At 41.5% G+C, this 13,505-nt stretch overlaps 1 protein-coding gene across 2 annotated transcripts in view; it reads right to left on the reverse strand.

Annotated features, from left to right (window-relative positions):
- The window catches only part of CACNA2D3 (calcium voltage-gated channel auxiliary subunit alpha2delta 3), a 2,559,454-nt gene that overhangs the window by 715,013 nt on the left and 1,830,936 nt on the right, over window positions 1–13,505 (reverse strand). For both annotated transcript variants that reach the window (XM_086939135.1, XM_086939136.1), the window contains exon 24: window positions 5,692–5,785. In XM_086939135.1, the coding sequence (XP_086795261.1) occupies window positions 5,692–5,785 (94 nt within the window). The remainder of the gene's footprint in view (window positions 1–5,691; window positions 5,786–13,505) is intronic.

Genomic DNA, 13,505 nt, shown 5'->3' on the forward strand with positions numbered 1-13,505 from the left:
TTCAAGTGAGTATCCAAGTCGTCATCTGTGAGATAAATATCATCTACGTAAGATAATGCTTCATCATCATAGATTTGTAGTAACTCTGTTACCCTAGCTGAGAATAGTCCTGGGCTGTTCTTGAACCCCTGTGGGAGTCGACAGAATTTTTTCTGTGACCCAAATGCGGAGAAAGCGGTCAAATATCTGCTTTCTGGTGCAATGTTTTGACAAAAGAAACCGTTAGATATGTCTAATGTCGTTTTGTATTTTTTCCTAACTATGTTATTCATTAGGGCTGCACTATGCGAGTTTTGTACTGCAAAAGTTTTGCAACATGTATTAAGATGTCTGTAGTCCAAAACTAGACGATATGAATTGTCTGGCTTGGAGACAGGAAACAAAGGATTGTTCATTTGAGAGGTGCATGTTTCAATCACCCCCTGGTACTCAAGTTGATCTAAGATCTCCCTGACCTGTTTTTTAGCTTCTTGCTTTATGGGATACTGCCGTTGGGCAGTTGGTTCACTTTTTAGTTGGATTTTGTGAGGAGGTGAATCCTCATCCCATCCTACATGATTTTTATACAATGCAGGTGCCTGGGCTACTGCCCATTTCCGTGCATATGTATATTTTTTATGAATCGGTATGTGATTCGAGAAGGCAGGCATAATTACTTCTTCGCCACGAGGGCACTCCCTGACAAACTCCGGGGGCCAATCTTTTTCAGCTAACAGAATATCATAGCCTTTTGAGAGCTTATCCCAAAATAGACCCTTAATTTTCCTAGTCTTATCACCCTCTATACGCAATGTTATTTCGTATATTTTATGGGGCTGGCTAAGTCTGGCGTCGGCAGTTTCAACCTGAATGTATTCATTCGTGTCCACTGTCTCCAGATGACTCATCAAGTTCTTGCGCGCTATACTGATCTCTGCTGCACTGTCCAACATTGTCAATGCCCACTCCCCGTTTTTCAACTGTGTCCTCAGTATTCTCGGCATGGTTGATTACTCTAATACTGGCTACCTTCTTTTTAGGAAATTGAGATTTTTTACTCTGAGCAGGTTCCTTGTCTTTGGACTTGGTGTGCTCTCCTGGGTCTGACCGTCCTCTTCTTTCCGAATTCTGTGGAAGAGATCGAGAGGGACGTGTATCAATACTTTGATATCTATCAGGTTTTTTCAGATTATCCCTATTTCTAAGGTTATATCTTTTCTCAGAGGGCTCCCTCTGGGGAGACTGGCGTTCTCGAGTCGGAGTTCTTTCCCTCCGTCGAGGAGACCTTCCTCTGGACTGGAAAACTTTTTCCTTGGGAGTGGATTGTTTATTTCCATCCCAGCTCTTTTTATGAGTGTTTGAATTATTTTTAATAAATAATTTTTCAGGATTTTCGAGCAGTTGGGGCTTAACTGGTTTTCCACCCAAGCTGTCTCTACCTAATTCTTCATAGCATTTCTCTATGATTTTTGCAAGCTCAACAGGATCTTTTATATCTGTTTCCCTCAACTTCTGGCGAATCGCCACAGATGCTGCTTCTCCCTTTATGTTGGCTAATAATATAGCCGTGACCTGCTTGAAGTCTTTCAGTAATTTCATACCCAGATTTAAAGCGGGCTCTGGACCGAATTCATTTTGAATCTGTTTTAGCACTTCTGGTATTACCGCCATAGACGGAACACCGTGTGTTTTTGTATAAATGGAAGCAAAGACTGTACCCCAAGTGTCGCAGTCCTCCACGTGTGGTGCGATTCCCATAGGAAGGCAGATGGTCAAGATTCTGTGTTTCTCTATAGGGGTAGTATCAGGAAATACTGCCTCTATTTGAGTGATTTTCTGGGCTAACCAGAAAGGAATTTGTTCCCGTTTTACGGGTGTTTTACCAAGACATGACTGTATGTTCTGTGGTGTAATTTTATTTGTGTTCCCCTGGTGAGGGGTCAGCTGGTGTGAATTAACAGCTGGCTGGACTGTTGCAGTCCGTATTACATATTGGACTAATTGCCTATGTATTTTTATTAATGTGTTTAGCTGTGCTAACAGCTCTTCTCTTGACATTCTTGCAATGTCAGGATGTGGTGTGTAGCTGGCTAGAACCGGCCACGTTGCTCCTGGTCTACCTAGTGGACCGAGCCTGGTTATGTGATTATTGTGTTTTAGGGCGCCATTAAACCAGAGCAGGTGCTCTTGAAATTTAAGTGGGATTTCAATCTCCTCGAAAGGAGCATACTCTCCCGGAGGTTCCTCTATTTTGTAATAGTGAAACTCTTGTGTTGCAGCGTTTGCCGCTGGAAAGTTTATCCATGAATAGAATACCTCTGTCTGCCGATACTCGTGAGCCTCTATCACGAAAATTACTGTACCACCCTGAGGTGTCAGTCCGTTTTCTATAAGTTTTAAAGTTATAGATCTTCTTAACTGGACCGGGATGATAATAGCATCCGGGTCTGCTTGTTCGGGACCTTGCTGAGTCGCATCTACTGCGGCCCCAGAGGTTCCGTTTCTACTGACATTTCAAAAAATGCAGGTTTTTGCAGAGTAGGTCTCCAAGGAGACAAAGATTAGGTGCACAATATTTTGGAACACTGTATCCTTCAACGTTGAATAAACCGGAGCTTTACATAGGAATCTCTTCCTACTAAGGTCGGGCGGATTTTAACCTTTCACCCACTCCAGACGTCTATTGGAGTTTTTACGGGAGAAAGGGGTCTGTGAAATATGCACGACTGAGTTACTCTACAAGTCTTGCGTTAGTTTATCGCCTTACCAAACGTTTGGGCGCCATGTAGTGTAGTTCCTAGTTTCCCACTAGGCCCTGCGCATTGGAATAACATAAACAGTAGTATCGACGTGGAACTGCAGATATTCCAGGCCTCCACTGACTATGCTAAACTTAATTGGGTTGTGTTACCAACTAGCTCAGAGGTCACTGGAAACTTTCTTCTCTGCATAGGAAGTGATCAGCTTCCTTGGCACAGACAAGAAGGGATTCAGTTTTCCAACAACCGTGCAACATGACAACTTTGCTCCTCAGATCAAGAGTCAATCTCTAGGGTCGTGTGAAACAATAGACATAGATTTCACTCAGTCAGTCTAGTGCAGTTTACTTTCACAATATGTAGAGAATAGAGAGACGGGCGTTTGTCAATAAAGGGTTAACATTTATTGAACAGTCTTTCTTCTCGTACAAGAGAAATGTATTATAACAATTGCAATAACTGTTATTATAAAAAGTACGTACAGTAAGATAAGTATTGCGAAATAAAACTGTAAAAGCATTGATATGGTTTCTTAGCCATACACTGGTTAAAAGTAATAAAACATATATACAGTCATATATACATTAGGCTAACATACTTAACTGGTGCTTCTAACTAAGCCTACCCCAGTGTGCCTGACCTAAGCCTAACACGTGAGAAGGGGGAGTAAGTAAGTAGCTTAAGTTAAGTTGGTTTTGCCAAGGTTTGTTTCAAGAATTCTCGTCTAAGGGTTTAGTCAACACCATACCTCTGAATAGAATGATGGAGGATTGGTATCTCCTTCAGGGGTCTCTCTCGATATTCCAGTCACCCGCGAGGGTAAACCGGAAGCGCCGGGACTGGATTTCTCTGCTCGAGAAAGGCAGCGGCTTCTCTCAGCGCGTCGAGGAAGGAGGCGGGGGACAGCGTCCGCGGGCAGCTGGGCTGGATGTCTTCGCAGAGGACGGCTGCTCGGCTCCTCAAGCGTACTGCACCATAGGTCGCGCTTTAGCGGCGATAATGGTAATCAGTAGCTTCACCACCACAGGATAGCAGGCTGCAGCGACAGAGTGCTAGTTTTTACCAACACAGGGTCATGCAGGCAGCTAGCATCAGCAACAGTAGCTCTCGCTCGCTCAAGGCAACGTTGGTAATATTTATACCTGACAGGTGCCGGGTTTGACGCAAGTTTGCTGGACATAAGACGTCAATTAAAGATGTCACTAGGAAGTGATAGTTATCAGTTGCTCATTAGAGTTCCATTACTAATCAAAACATAGCAAGCAGGGATTTCCAGGTTTGCTAAGTTTTTATCTTGTTGAAGAACTCGGAGTGTTATCTAGGAATATCAGATAGTGACTGCTGCTCTGTCATTGCACTAATTGGTCGCAAAGGAAGTAGCAGAGAGTCATGCTGGAATGTGGCTCTGTTCGTGTGAGGCCAGAGATCACTTTTCAGTAAATCGCACTTGAACGGTTATGCCAATATAGGGAATAAATAGGTTTATAGCCGAATAGGGGCATAAGGTCACAGTATCGATCAGGAACCTAGATAAGCACGCAACAAAATGGCTGTGAATGTGAACATTCTTCAAATACACCCTCCTTTGGACTTACTCTAGTAAAGCTTGTGAGGTTCCTCCATCAGTGATGATCTTTCTGATTCTTCCAGTAGTGCCCCCTTGTTGCGTTCTATCTATATAGTTAAGTCTTATGCGAGGCTTTGCCAGTAACCCATTCAGTGTGAGTTTGTTAAAGGAGTGACTTCAATGAGAATGTATTACAGAAATGGCTGTAGTAAAAAGTTCTTCCAGCAATTACTTTGGGGTAAGTCTACTGCAAAACTGTCCTTAATGTGAGCTTCCTCCATAAGTGCCCTCAGTATGACTTCCCATAGGGAGTACGTCTCTGCCAGCTTCCTCCATTAATTCTATTAGTGCCTGAATATTTGTTATCTGCTTCATAAAGATGTTCTTCCAGGAGTGCCTACAGTGTCAGAATCAACAGAAAGTATCCTCAATTAGTGCTTCCTTCAATGGTGATCTCAGTGTGACTTTTCTTTACAAGTACGAAGAGTGTGAATTTCCTTCAGCATTACTCGTGTTAGCTTTACCAATCAGTGCCTTGAGTGCATATATCTACAAAATTGGGATTAGTGCAGGGTTCCCTTTAGGAATATCCTCATTATGACCATCCCACCATAGTGCATTTAGTTTCAGTGAGAGTAGTGTGCCATAAATAGACAGATGAATGGACACAGAGGCATGGGGTTGTCTGGGTGAATTGAAGCTCAGAGATACAAATTGTAAATCTCTAGATACACACCTGACACTATACCACAAAATGTGCACTAGTGCAGGCCATCCACCAACGAGTAAAAGATTACATTTACATCAATCAAAAAATGCAAATGTATAGCTTTTCAATGTATTGTTGGTGCAAATGCCACCTATACACTGGTTTGTAGGTGCAACTACATGTGCAAAATTGACCTGTGCACAATATGTAGTATCGTACTAACGTTCATTAGAATATCCAAGGATACCACTTTACAAATTCAAATTAGTACAAGGAATGTAGATTTTTTTTAAAACCTGTGAGGATACTTCAAATTCATCCTGAAATGAACTCAGCTTATTTGATTGCGAAAAATTCGTTTCACTATGAACTAGACCAAATCGAATCTGGCTTGTCTCAAATATGTACATTTTCTAAACGTTCTACAAGCACTTCCAGCTATTCGCCTTTTTTGGGGATAACAAATCATTTCCCATCATATCACAGTACCAAATGTATTATACTACAAGGCATGCATCTCCTGTTTTATATCAATTTTAAAAACATTGCGTCTCTTGATTACAAACGCACTGTCTTTAGTGGGAGGTGTGCTTTTGTACTTTGTGTTTGTTTTACAATCTGTGAAATGCACTGAAGCATTTTATATTTGTAAACAACAGTAAGGTGTTTCCACTTACTCTGATTTGTTTAGTGCTAGACTTGTCCAGTAGGCTTCAATGGGTGCACTAACCATGGCATCAAATAGCACCTCCTGTATCAATTCTTTATCACCTGTATGAACGCGAAATAAAGCATAAGAATGCATTCATCAGGGGATTATGCAAATCAGATTATACAATTGCATAATTTGATTAAGTATCATCAAATCTGTTTTCTTAATTTACATGCATAAACCTAACTGATTGCCTAAATCGGAAAGTAACAAATTAAATCGGTTGAACTTTAAATCAGAAAAGTAGAAATAGTTAAAACTGATACGGTTCCAGTTGCACTCGTTCTTAAAGTTGGCAAATACATTTTGGATCACTGTTTGCTGCTTGAGGAAGAGAAGATGGAGCGAACACAGTCCACTCCATACCATATTACTTAGACCGAGCCCATATTATGTACATGAAACATGGACCAGCTGCACATTCCAAACGGGCACTGCTCTGACACAAAGTAGTGCAAACGCCTGTTCTGATGAACGTTTGCGGACAAAACCATTTTTGCTTAAAATAGCCGTTATTGCACACAGAGTGGTAGAATCAGCACACACACACATTGTCGGGAACACTAACTTACAATAACGTGAATGAATTGAAGTTGGTCAAAGCATAGCATGCACAAACTGTGATACAAATTCCATGAAATAAAAGTGAGTGCACCATTTTAATAAATGTTTTTAAACAGCATACAGCACACTTGAAGCACGTCCCACTCACCAAGAAAGTAATACTGGAAGTTGTGACACACTAACACACACTGCAGTGGCTGCGATTAACTAGTAAAGAGCACAGGACAAGGTTGCAAAGGTAAACAAATGTGTAAACTGAGTGATGACATCATATTGATCATTAAATCAATGGGGTTCACCCATAGAATCAAAGGACCTGGGTATGAATTGTATAAAGAAAATTGGTCCTTGATTGTAGTTTAAGTAAACATTTAAATGAGTTTCATTGGTTTCTTATTTATGCAATTCAATTCGCATATATTGATTCAATCAAAAAACAATGGGAGAGATATATTCAGTTATAAACCAACGTAGAAAGATTGATACATAAGATTGATGAAAAACCCAAAACAATTGTTATTGCAATCAAAGTGTAACCACACAATGTATATTCGTTATATCAAAAAATTCAAAGATTTATTTACAGTTATATAAAAAACAGTTATCTGAACGGCGCAATAGACTATCAAGTATATAGTCAGTGAGGAAGGGAAAGGGGTGCTCAAGTGAAAAGGAAATTTGAAGGAAAAGAAACAAAGTAGATACACAGTTGTATTATTTACACAATATAAAGCGGGATAGCCTCCGCTGTCTTATATGCCTGTCCCCTGTAGTTGTTGGTTGGGGGATATGGGGAAATGGACACTGGGAGGGATACAGGCAGGTCAATGGGTGGGCGTCGACGTTTCGACCCTAATGCTCTTGGGGTATTGGGGACCTCAGCTGCGGGTCTTCTTCAGGACACACAGGGGGGGGGGGGGGGGGGGTTTGCGCAGCGGATTTGCTGGACCGTTATCCAACGGGTCGTCTGGATAGAACACCGATGCGGTGGCAGGAATATAGACCTCCGTCTATACTTCAGGATGAATGAATCACCTAGTTGCTGTTGGTGGTCAAGAGATGTAAAAAGCGTTGAATCAGGCAGGAGTTCTAAGTAGAGCCGCTGTGAGCAGTGATGGCGCGGTCCTACCGGTGCCCCCTCGGGCGTCCCGGTGGTAATGCTCCGGTTTGGTGTTTGTATTCAAAATATTTCGAGTCCGATTGTCACCTCAAGTGTCTGTGTTAGTGGAGCCGCCAAGGGAAACCTCCGATTAAGCTGGGTTCTGCCAGGCAATTCAAAGGAGCCGGTCTGGCGTGTTAGTCTCTATGGACATCATATTGATGCTCCTTGAACAAAGTGCAACCTCGTCATGACCCATTTAAGGTAGAAAACATGCAATAATAAGTCAAGTTAAATTACTTGTGGTACTGCACAATAGGCATCCAGTTACCTCGAGAAAAAGTGACAAAATGAATGGGGTGCCACAAAAAACACCATCTACATTCTTAGTGTGTGTCAGGAATAGTTTTGTCCATCAAACCACATGCACTTAGGTTTCCTAAACCAAGCCCCAAATCAACAATCACTTCTATATTAATACAAATGTACCAATTGGCCTGAGTTCGCCAATCCAGCACACTTATACTGAATTGGGAAACACACACAATACATATACAGGCAATCTATATTCTAAACAGTGGTCCACTAATGTTGTAGTCAAATACCTAGGCAGAAGTAATGACTGATATATATATATATATATATATATTTAGGCATCATATTATAAATCAAGATCTTAAAAGAGGTCTGCACACACAAGGCTTACTCTTAACTAAATATGACAAACATGGACATAAAACCCATAATTACATGATAGGCCAACTGCAGCAGTTCTCTTTATATCAACATAGGTGACCAACCGTACACTTTACATTCATAGTTAATGACACCAAGTATCCAGGAACACAGCACCCAGGAGGACATGTGGCATCATTGCATGGTGTCCTAGCATACCCACGTCTGGATTTTGAAGCCTAAACGCGTCTGGGGATAGACGACTTTACTGCCCAAAGATTGTCTGCGACAAGACTGGTGTGTGTTTTACATTAGAAGTCTATGTGAGGTGGAATGCCTCTTTAGAAATACCCAGTCAGATTTGTGCAATCTTATAAGGAAGACACAAAACCAGTGCACACCACTGGCATAGACCACAAGACAGATAAATAAGGAGACAATGCATCACTCTGAGCATCTTCATTTGTAAGTCGTTAGAAAGAGGGACAACTGCACGTAGGGGCGTTGTGAACTCCCCGCTTTCGCAGCTTCAGCGGGGATAGGTCTCTTTATGGGCCTCTATCTGTCTCCAACTCAGCAGGCTAAACTGATAAATACTTATATAAAGGAATACAGCCTCCATAGGAGGTAGCTAGAAGTAAAGATGAGTAAATAGAAGAGGGAAAGATGGAAGAAAAAATGAATGGAAGAGGAAGGGTGAAAGGATGTATGGATGAGTGCGTTGATGTTTGGATGAGTGGGTGAAAGTATAAGTGAATGGATAGGTGGATGAACAGGTAAAAGGACGGCAGAGGAAAGTGATAGATGGATGGATGAGTGAGTGAATGGCTAGGTGGGTGGACAGGTGAAAGTATGACAGAATAAAGAGATGGATGGATGAGTGGGTAAAAGATGAGTGAATTGGATGACAGAGTGGATGGACACATGTATGAACAGATGGGTGAATGGTAGAGAGGATGAATATATGATGGGTGGATGATAAGATGGGTGGACGGCAGAGTGGATGGATGAAAGGATGGAGAACAGAGTGCATAAATGAATGGCACAGTAGATGGATGGATAACAGAGTGGATGGATGGATGGCAAAGTGGATGGATGGATGACAGAGGGGACATATAGATGGATGAATGCATGGATGGACAGTGGAAGGATGAATGGCAGAATGGGTAGATAGATGACTGAATGAATGGATAGAAGAGTGGATGATGAGTGCTAAGACAGATGGATGGCAGAGTGGATGGATGGTTGTGAATGGATGGATTGATGGCAGAGTTGATGGATGGATGAATGAAAGAATTAATGGATGACAGAATGCAAAGGTGAAATAGTGGTCCTCCACTGAATGAACAGCCTGTAAATCTGCCACACAATTGCGTTGAATGTTAAAATCTGTTTACTGCCATTCCAGTACCAGCCACAGATTATTGCACCTTTGTCACATCACGATTTGTGGTGTGTGAAATTCTTGCAATAGGCCATGTAATTAGGTGGAATATTAAAGAAAGTATGCAAAATTACGCATAATTGAAATGCGAACACATCATTTAGTGCTACGTATTAGCATAAAACTCTTCCTTGCCTCAATTTCTTACGAGTATGAATATCTTGCTAAAACAACTCACAATTTACAGGAACAACTCCTCCCATTCTGGTGGTTCTTGTTGTTTCTGAGCTCCTGTTCCAGAGTTTTGTCAGAAATGTGCAATTGTTACGCTATGTGGCATAATGGTTTAATTTCAAGCATTTTATGTAACAAGCAAAACACAAAATTCCCGAAATTACGCAAATTAAACCCATGTAAATAAAATTCGCCCAGGCGTACTCATGATCATTATCTTAGCATGAAACCTAAGCACTTTGAGCATCAGCTATAGTTTAATCCTCAGTGGCTATTTGATTTTGTTCTAAATACACTTCTACCATCTAGAGTAGTTTGCTCTAGAAATTACAACATTTAACCTTGTTAGGATCTCTTAACAACTGGAGGCAAAAAAAAGACTTTTACTGAGGAGAAGACATGTAACTAATGTGATCTATGCTTAACAACATGATAGTATAGATATCTGATGTTAGAACTCAATGAATACAACTCATATTTTTCAGTATTTTAAGTCAACCCGTGCTTCTCTGCATACCTCTGGACGTTCAATATCTTTAAGTATATGCCAGTCCTGTCCCTTTTAGGGAAGGTGCAGATGTGAAAGCAACGTAGAGTAGACAGAGTGGCCTCGAAAAGAGGATTTATGTTGATTTTAACCCCTTCGACACTGATGACGGAACGGTTCCGTCATGAGCGTCGGTTGAGCTGTGCTGATGATGGAACCGTTCCGTCATGACTCCACCCGCGCAAGGCGGAGTCAGCACAGGCGGGGAATACGCCCCGCATGCAAGGGGTTAATGGAAGAGACAATGGTTTGGAGAACAGCTAAAACAGCTTATTGTGCTAGAATAGCTCTAGAGTTTGTTTAACATGGTGATTTCTGATTGGAGTTCTGTTAAAGATTTATAACCTTGTTTTAAGTTTGCTATACTTTGGGTGGAGATGCACCTCTCACACTAAGTGACATTCTAAAATGTGTGTTATGCTGGAAAATATATGTGATTAGTGAGCATGTGGTTGTCCATTGATAATATGGAATGCATGGAAGGGATAAGACGGGTACCTAAGAAATGTTAACTGTACTATTTAGAAGCGGGCACGGGTGGTAAGCAGATATGTAAAGTAAGACAACAACTTCAAAAGTAGATCTTTGTCTTTATCCCTTTCATTGGCCACCAATTCAAAAAACCCACAATTTCAGAGTGATCATAGATGTGCTGCTACACTATGACATACACAACAGTTTTGAAAAAAAAGTTGGGAATAACTCATAAAGAATTACTTCAACCTGACCTTGCATTTGAGATAGCAAAACTGCAGCCTAATCCCAAAAGCGCCTGCAAGTGACTAGCTTGTAAGTGCTCTTGACACAAGTTTACTTGCTTATACCCATATGTCTATGTTGTAGACGGGTCCAGTGCTACTAAATGGCACTTACTAACTCATTCAGAAATATGATCAAAGATGCACCTATCTAGGCCAACGTTTCAATATCCCTGATTGGATCAGTTGCAGGCAGAATGCAGATGCCTTTCTACCAGAGCCCCATATTTCTAGGATCATGCAATGCAAGACTGTAGGTATGCATTTGAGAGAGCGCAATTTGAATGAAAAGTATATCCGTACCATATTTACAAGTCTATAATGTAAAATTAGCACTTGTAATGTAAAGTTAGCATATGTAACCTAAGTCATAAGGAAATGTATCTGTATTCACTCTAGAGAGTGCATTAGAATTAGAAAGAGCCGTATATAGGATGGGCTAAAGTAGAAATGTGTAAATGCTTACGAATAGTAGAACGTGCTAAACAGAGAATGTACGTATGTAATTATAAAACGGAGAAAGAAGATGAAATGTAAAGTGAAGAAACGTGCAGAATATAGCACTGTGTAAGAACAAGAGTATAACGTTGTATTTTATGTAACATGAATTCGATTATAATCAATGGTTTGCTAATTCGATTATATATATATATGTGATAAAAGTCATACCGCGTAGAAGAGTTTGTAGGAATTTTAGCATGATGTGTTCACATGTGGTTTTAACCTAACGGACCAAGGGTTCGCAGGAGTGTAGTTCACTGCATGTAATTTAGTGGGCTCACAGGAATAGGGGGATAGCTTTGATCTGAACGTGCGAGCCAAGAGTCAAAGGTCTTGTTAAATTTAAAGTGACAATGCTGGACGAAGTTTATGGCCTAATGACATAAGGGACGCTTGGAATTTGGGGTCTTGTTTAGAAGTGACTGTTCACAGGACCAAAAGAGGTTACAATCACAACTGTAATGAATAGAGCTCTGTTGAGGTGATAGACTTTGGACTGAAAGTGTCAACTGGAATGTCATGAGGTTACCAGCACGAAGATGAAGATGGCGCCTAAGAAGCAAGGTCAACTTAACAGACGACTCGAAGAGATGAAGCTATGGAAAAACCCAGAAGCGGGATCACGTGAAATGTGTACGTAGTGGGCGTCTCAAGGGGCGTTCCACCCATACTGTGATTTTGTATTTAGGGACAGCACCCCGAGGAGAGGGCGCGGCAGAGGAGAGTAGATGGCCTGAGATCAAGGGAGAGAGAGCAGTAGGCTGAGGACCCTTAGAGAGCGGATGGGTAGACAGAAAGGGTACTGTTTCTCGACATAGGTTTCCATCAGAGACTAAGAGAGTTTGAACTTCTTTGGAAGTCAACTGCTGACACCTTTTTAGGTAAAGGACTTGCTAGTAGGGATGTCATCTAGTATAGAGTAGGGACAGTTTTAACTTGTTTCATTCTTTTTCTGTAAATGACGCATCATATTCAATTTGTGTCTATGCTATTCAATTTGCTGATTTTAGAATTGGTTTTGATTGTATTCTTTTGTAGACTGAGATTCTTTAGGGAATTTATGTTCCTTTTAGTACCTGTATACTTGTTGAATCTTATCTTGAGAGGATTGTATTTGCAATTGACTCTGGTTTTATATTAAACTTTTTAAACTTTACCAGTCGTAAGTGGTTCTTCTGAGTTGTGTCAGTCTATGGGGTTGATTTAACTTATGTGGGGTTGCCTTTTACTCAATGACAGTCAATAATCGATCCAAAATTGGATGAATGAGATAGGTATCTAGGTGATCAGAAAAGATATCAAAATCTCATTCCCCGCAGTTGGTAGCAGAGAAAGATGGTTGGCTTCTTGAGGAAGGCAACCTAGGCCAGGTCTAGATTACCCCAAGGTCCCTAGTCATCGACGACCAGAAGAAGAATCCCTGCCGAAGAAGGTGCTGACGGTGCGAAAGAAAAAGCAGCAGAGTCGGTCGAGAGTGAGTATAAGGGTCATGCGTTGCCAGATTGCGGTGTTTTGTGTTGTACTTGTGTTGTAATGTCAAGCGGAGTTGAATGCCTGTAGTGTGATTGTGGGAAGGTTGTGAGCGCGCGCAACCGGATAAAAATCTTAAGTCCAGAGAAGGGCTTAAGTGGTTCGGGTGTATCGAACACCCAGAGTAATTGTCTACCATTGTAAAGGGGGTCATGAGGTACCATTGATCGCCCGCAGGACCGTTGATAGGGGGAGTGTCAGAGTGAGTGTATGAGTAACGGACGCTGGTCGGACGTTCGCTGTGTGTAAGTAACCTATCAGATAAGGCGAGCGTCTGAAGTGAGAGGAAGACGTCTCGCCAGTTGAGGTGACAATTACAGTTAGACTGTGGACGTACAGTCAAGAAAAGTGATCGCTTGGTCGGAAGTAGTCATTTTTCGGTGTATGAATGAGACGCATGCAAGACCGCGAGACGAGCTGAGAAAGGAGGGGAACTGCTGCAGAGGGGACGAGTGACGTCAGCGTAGAGCCGCGCTGGGATTGGCCG

Source organism: Lissotriton vulgaris, chromosome 9 (genome assembly GCF_964263255.1).
Source record: "Lissotriton vulgaris chromosome 9, aLisVul1.2, whole genome shotgun sequence".
NCBI lineage: Eukaryota > Metazoa > Chordata > Amphibia > Caudata > Salamandridae > Lissotriton > Lissotriton vulgaris.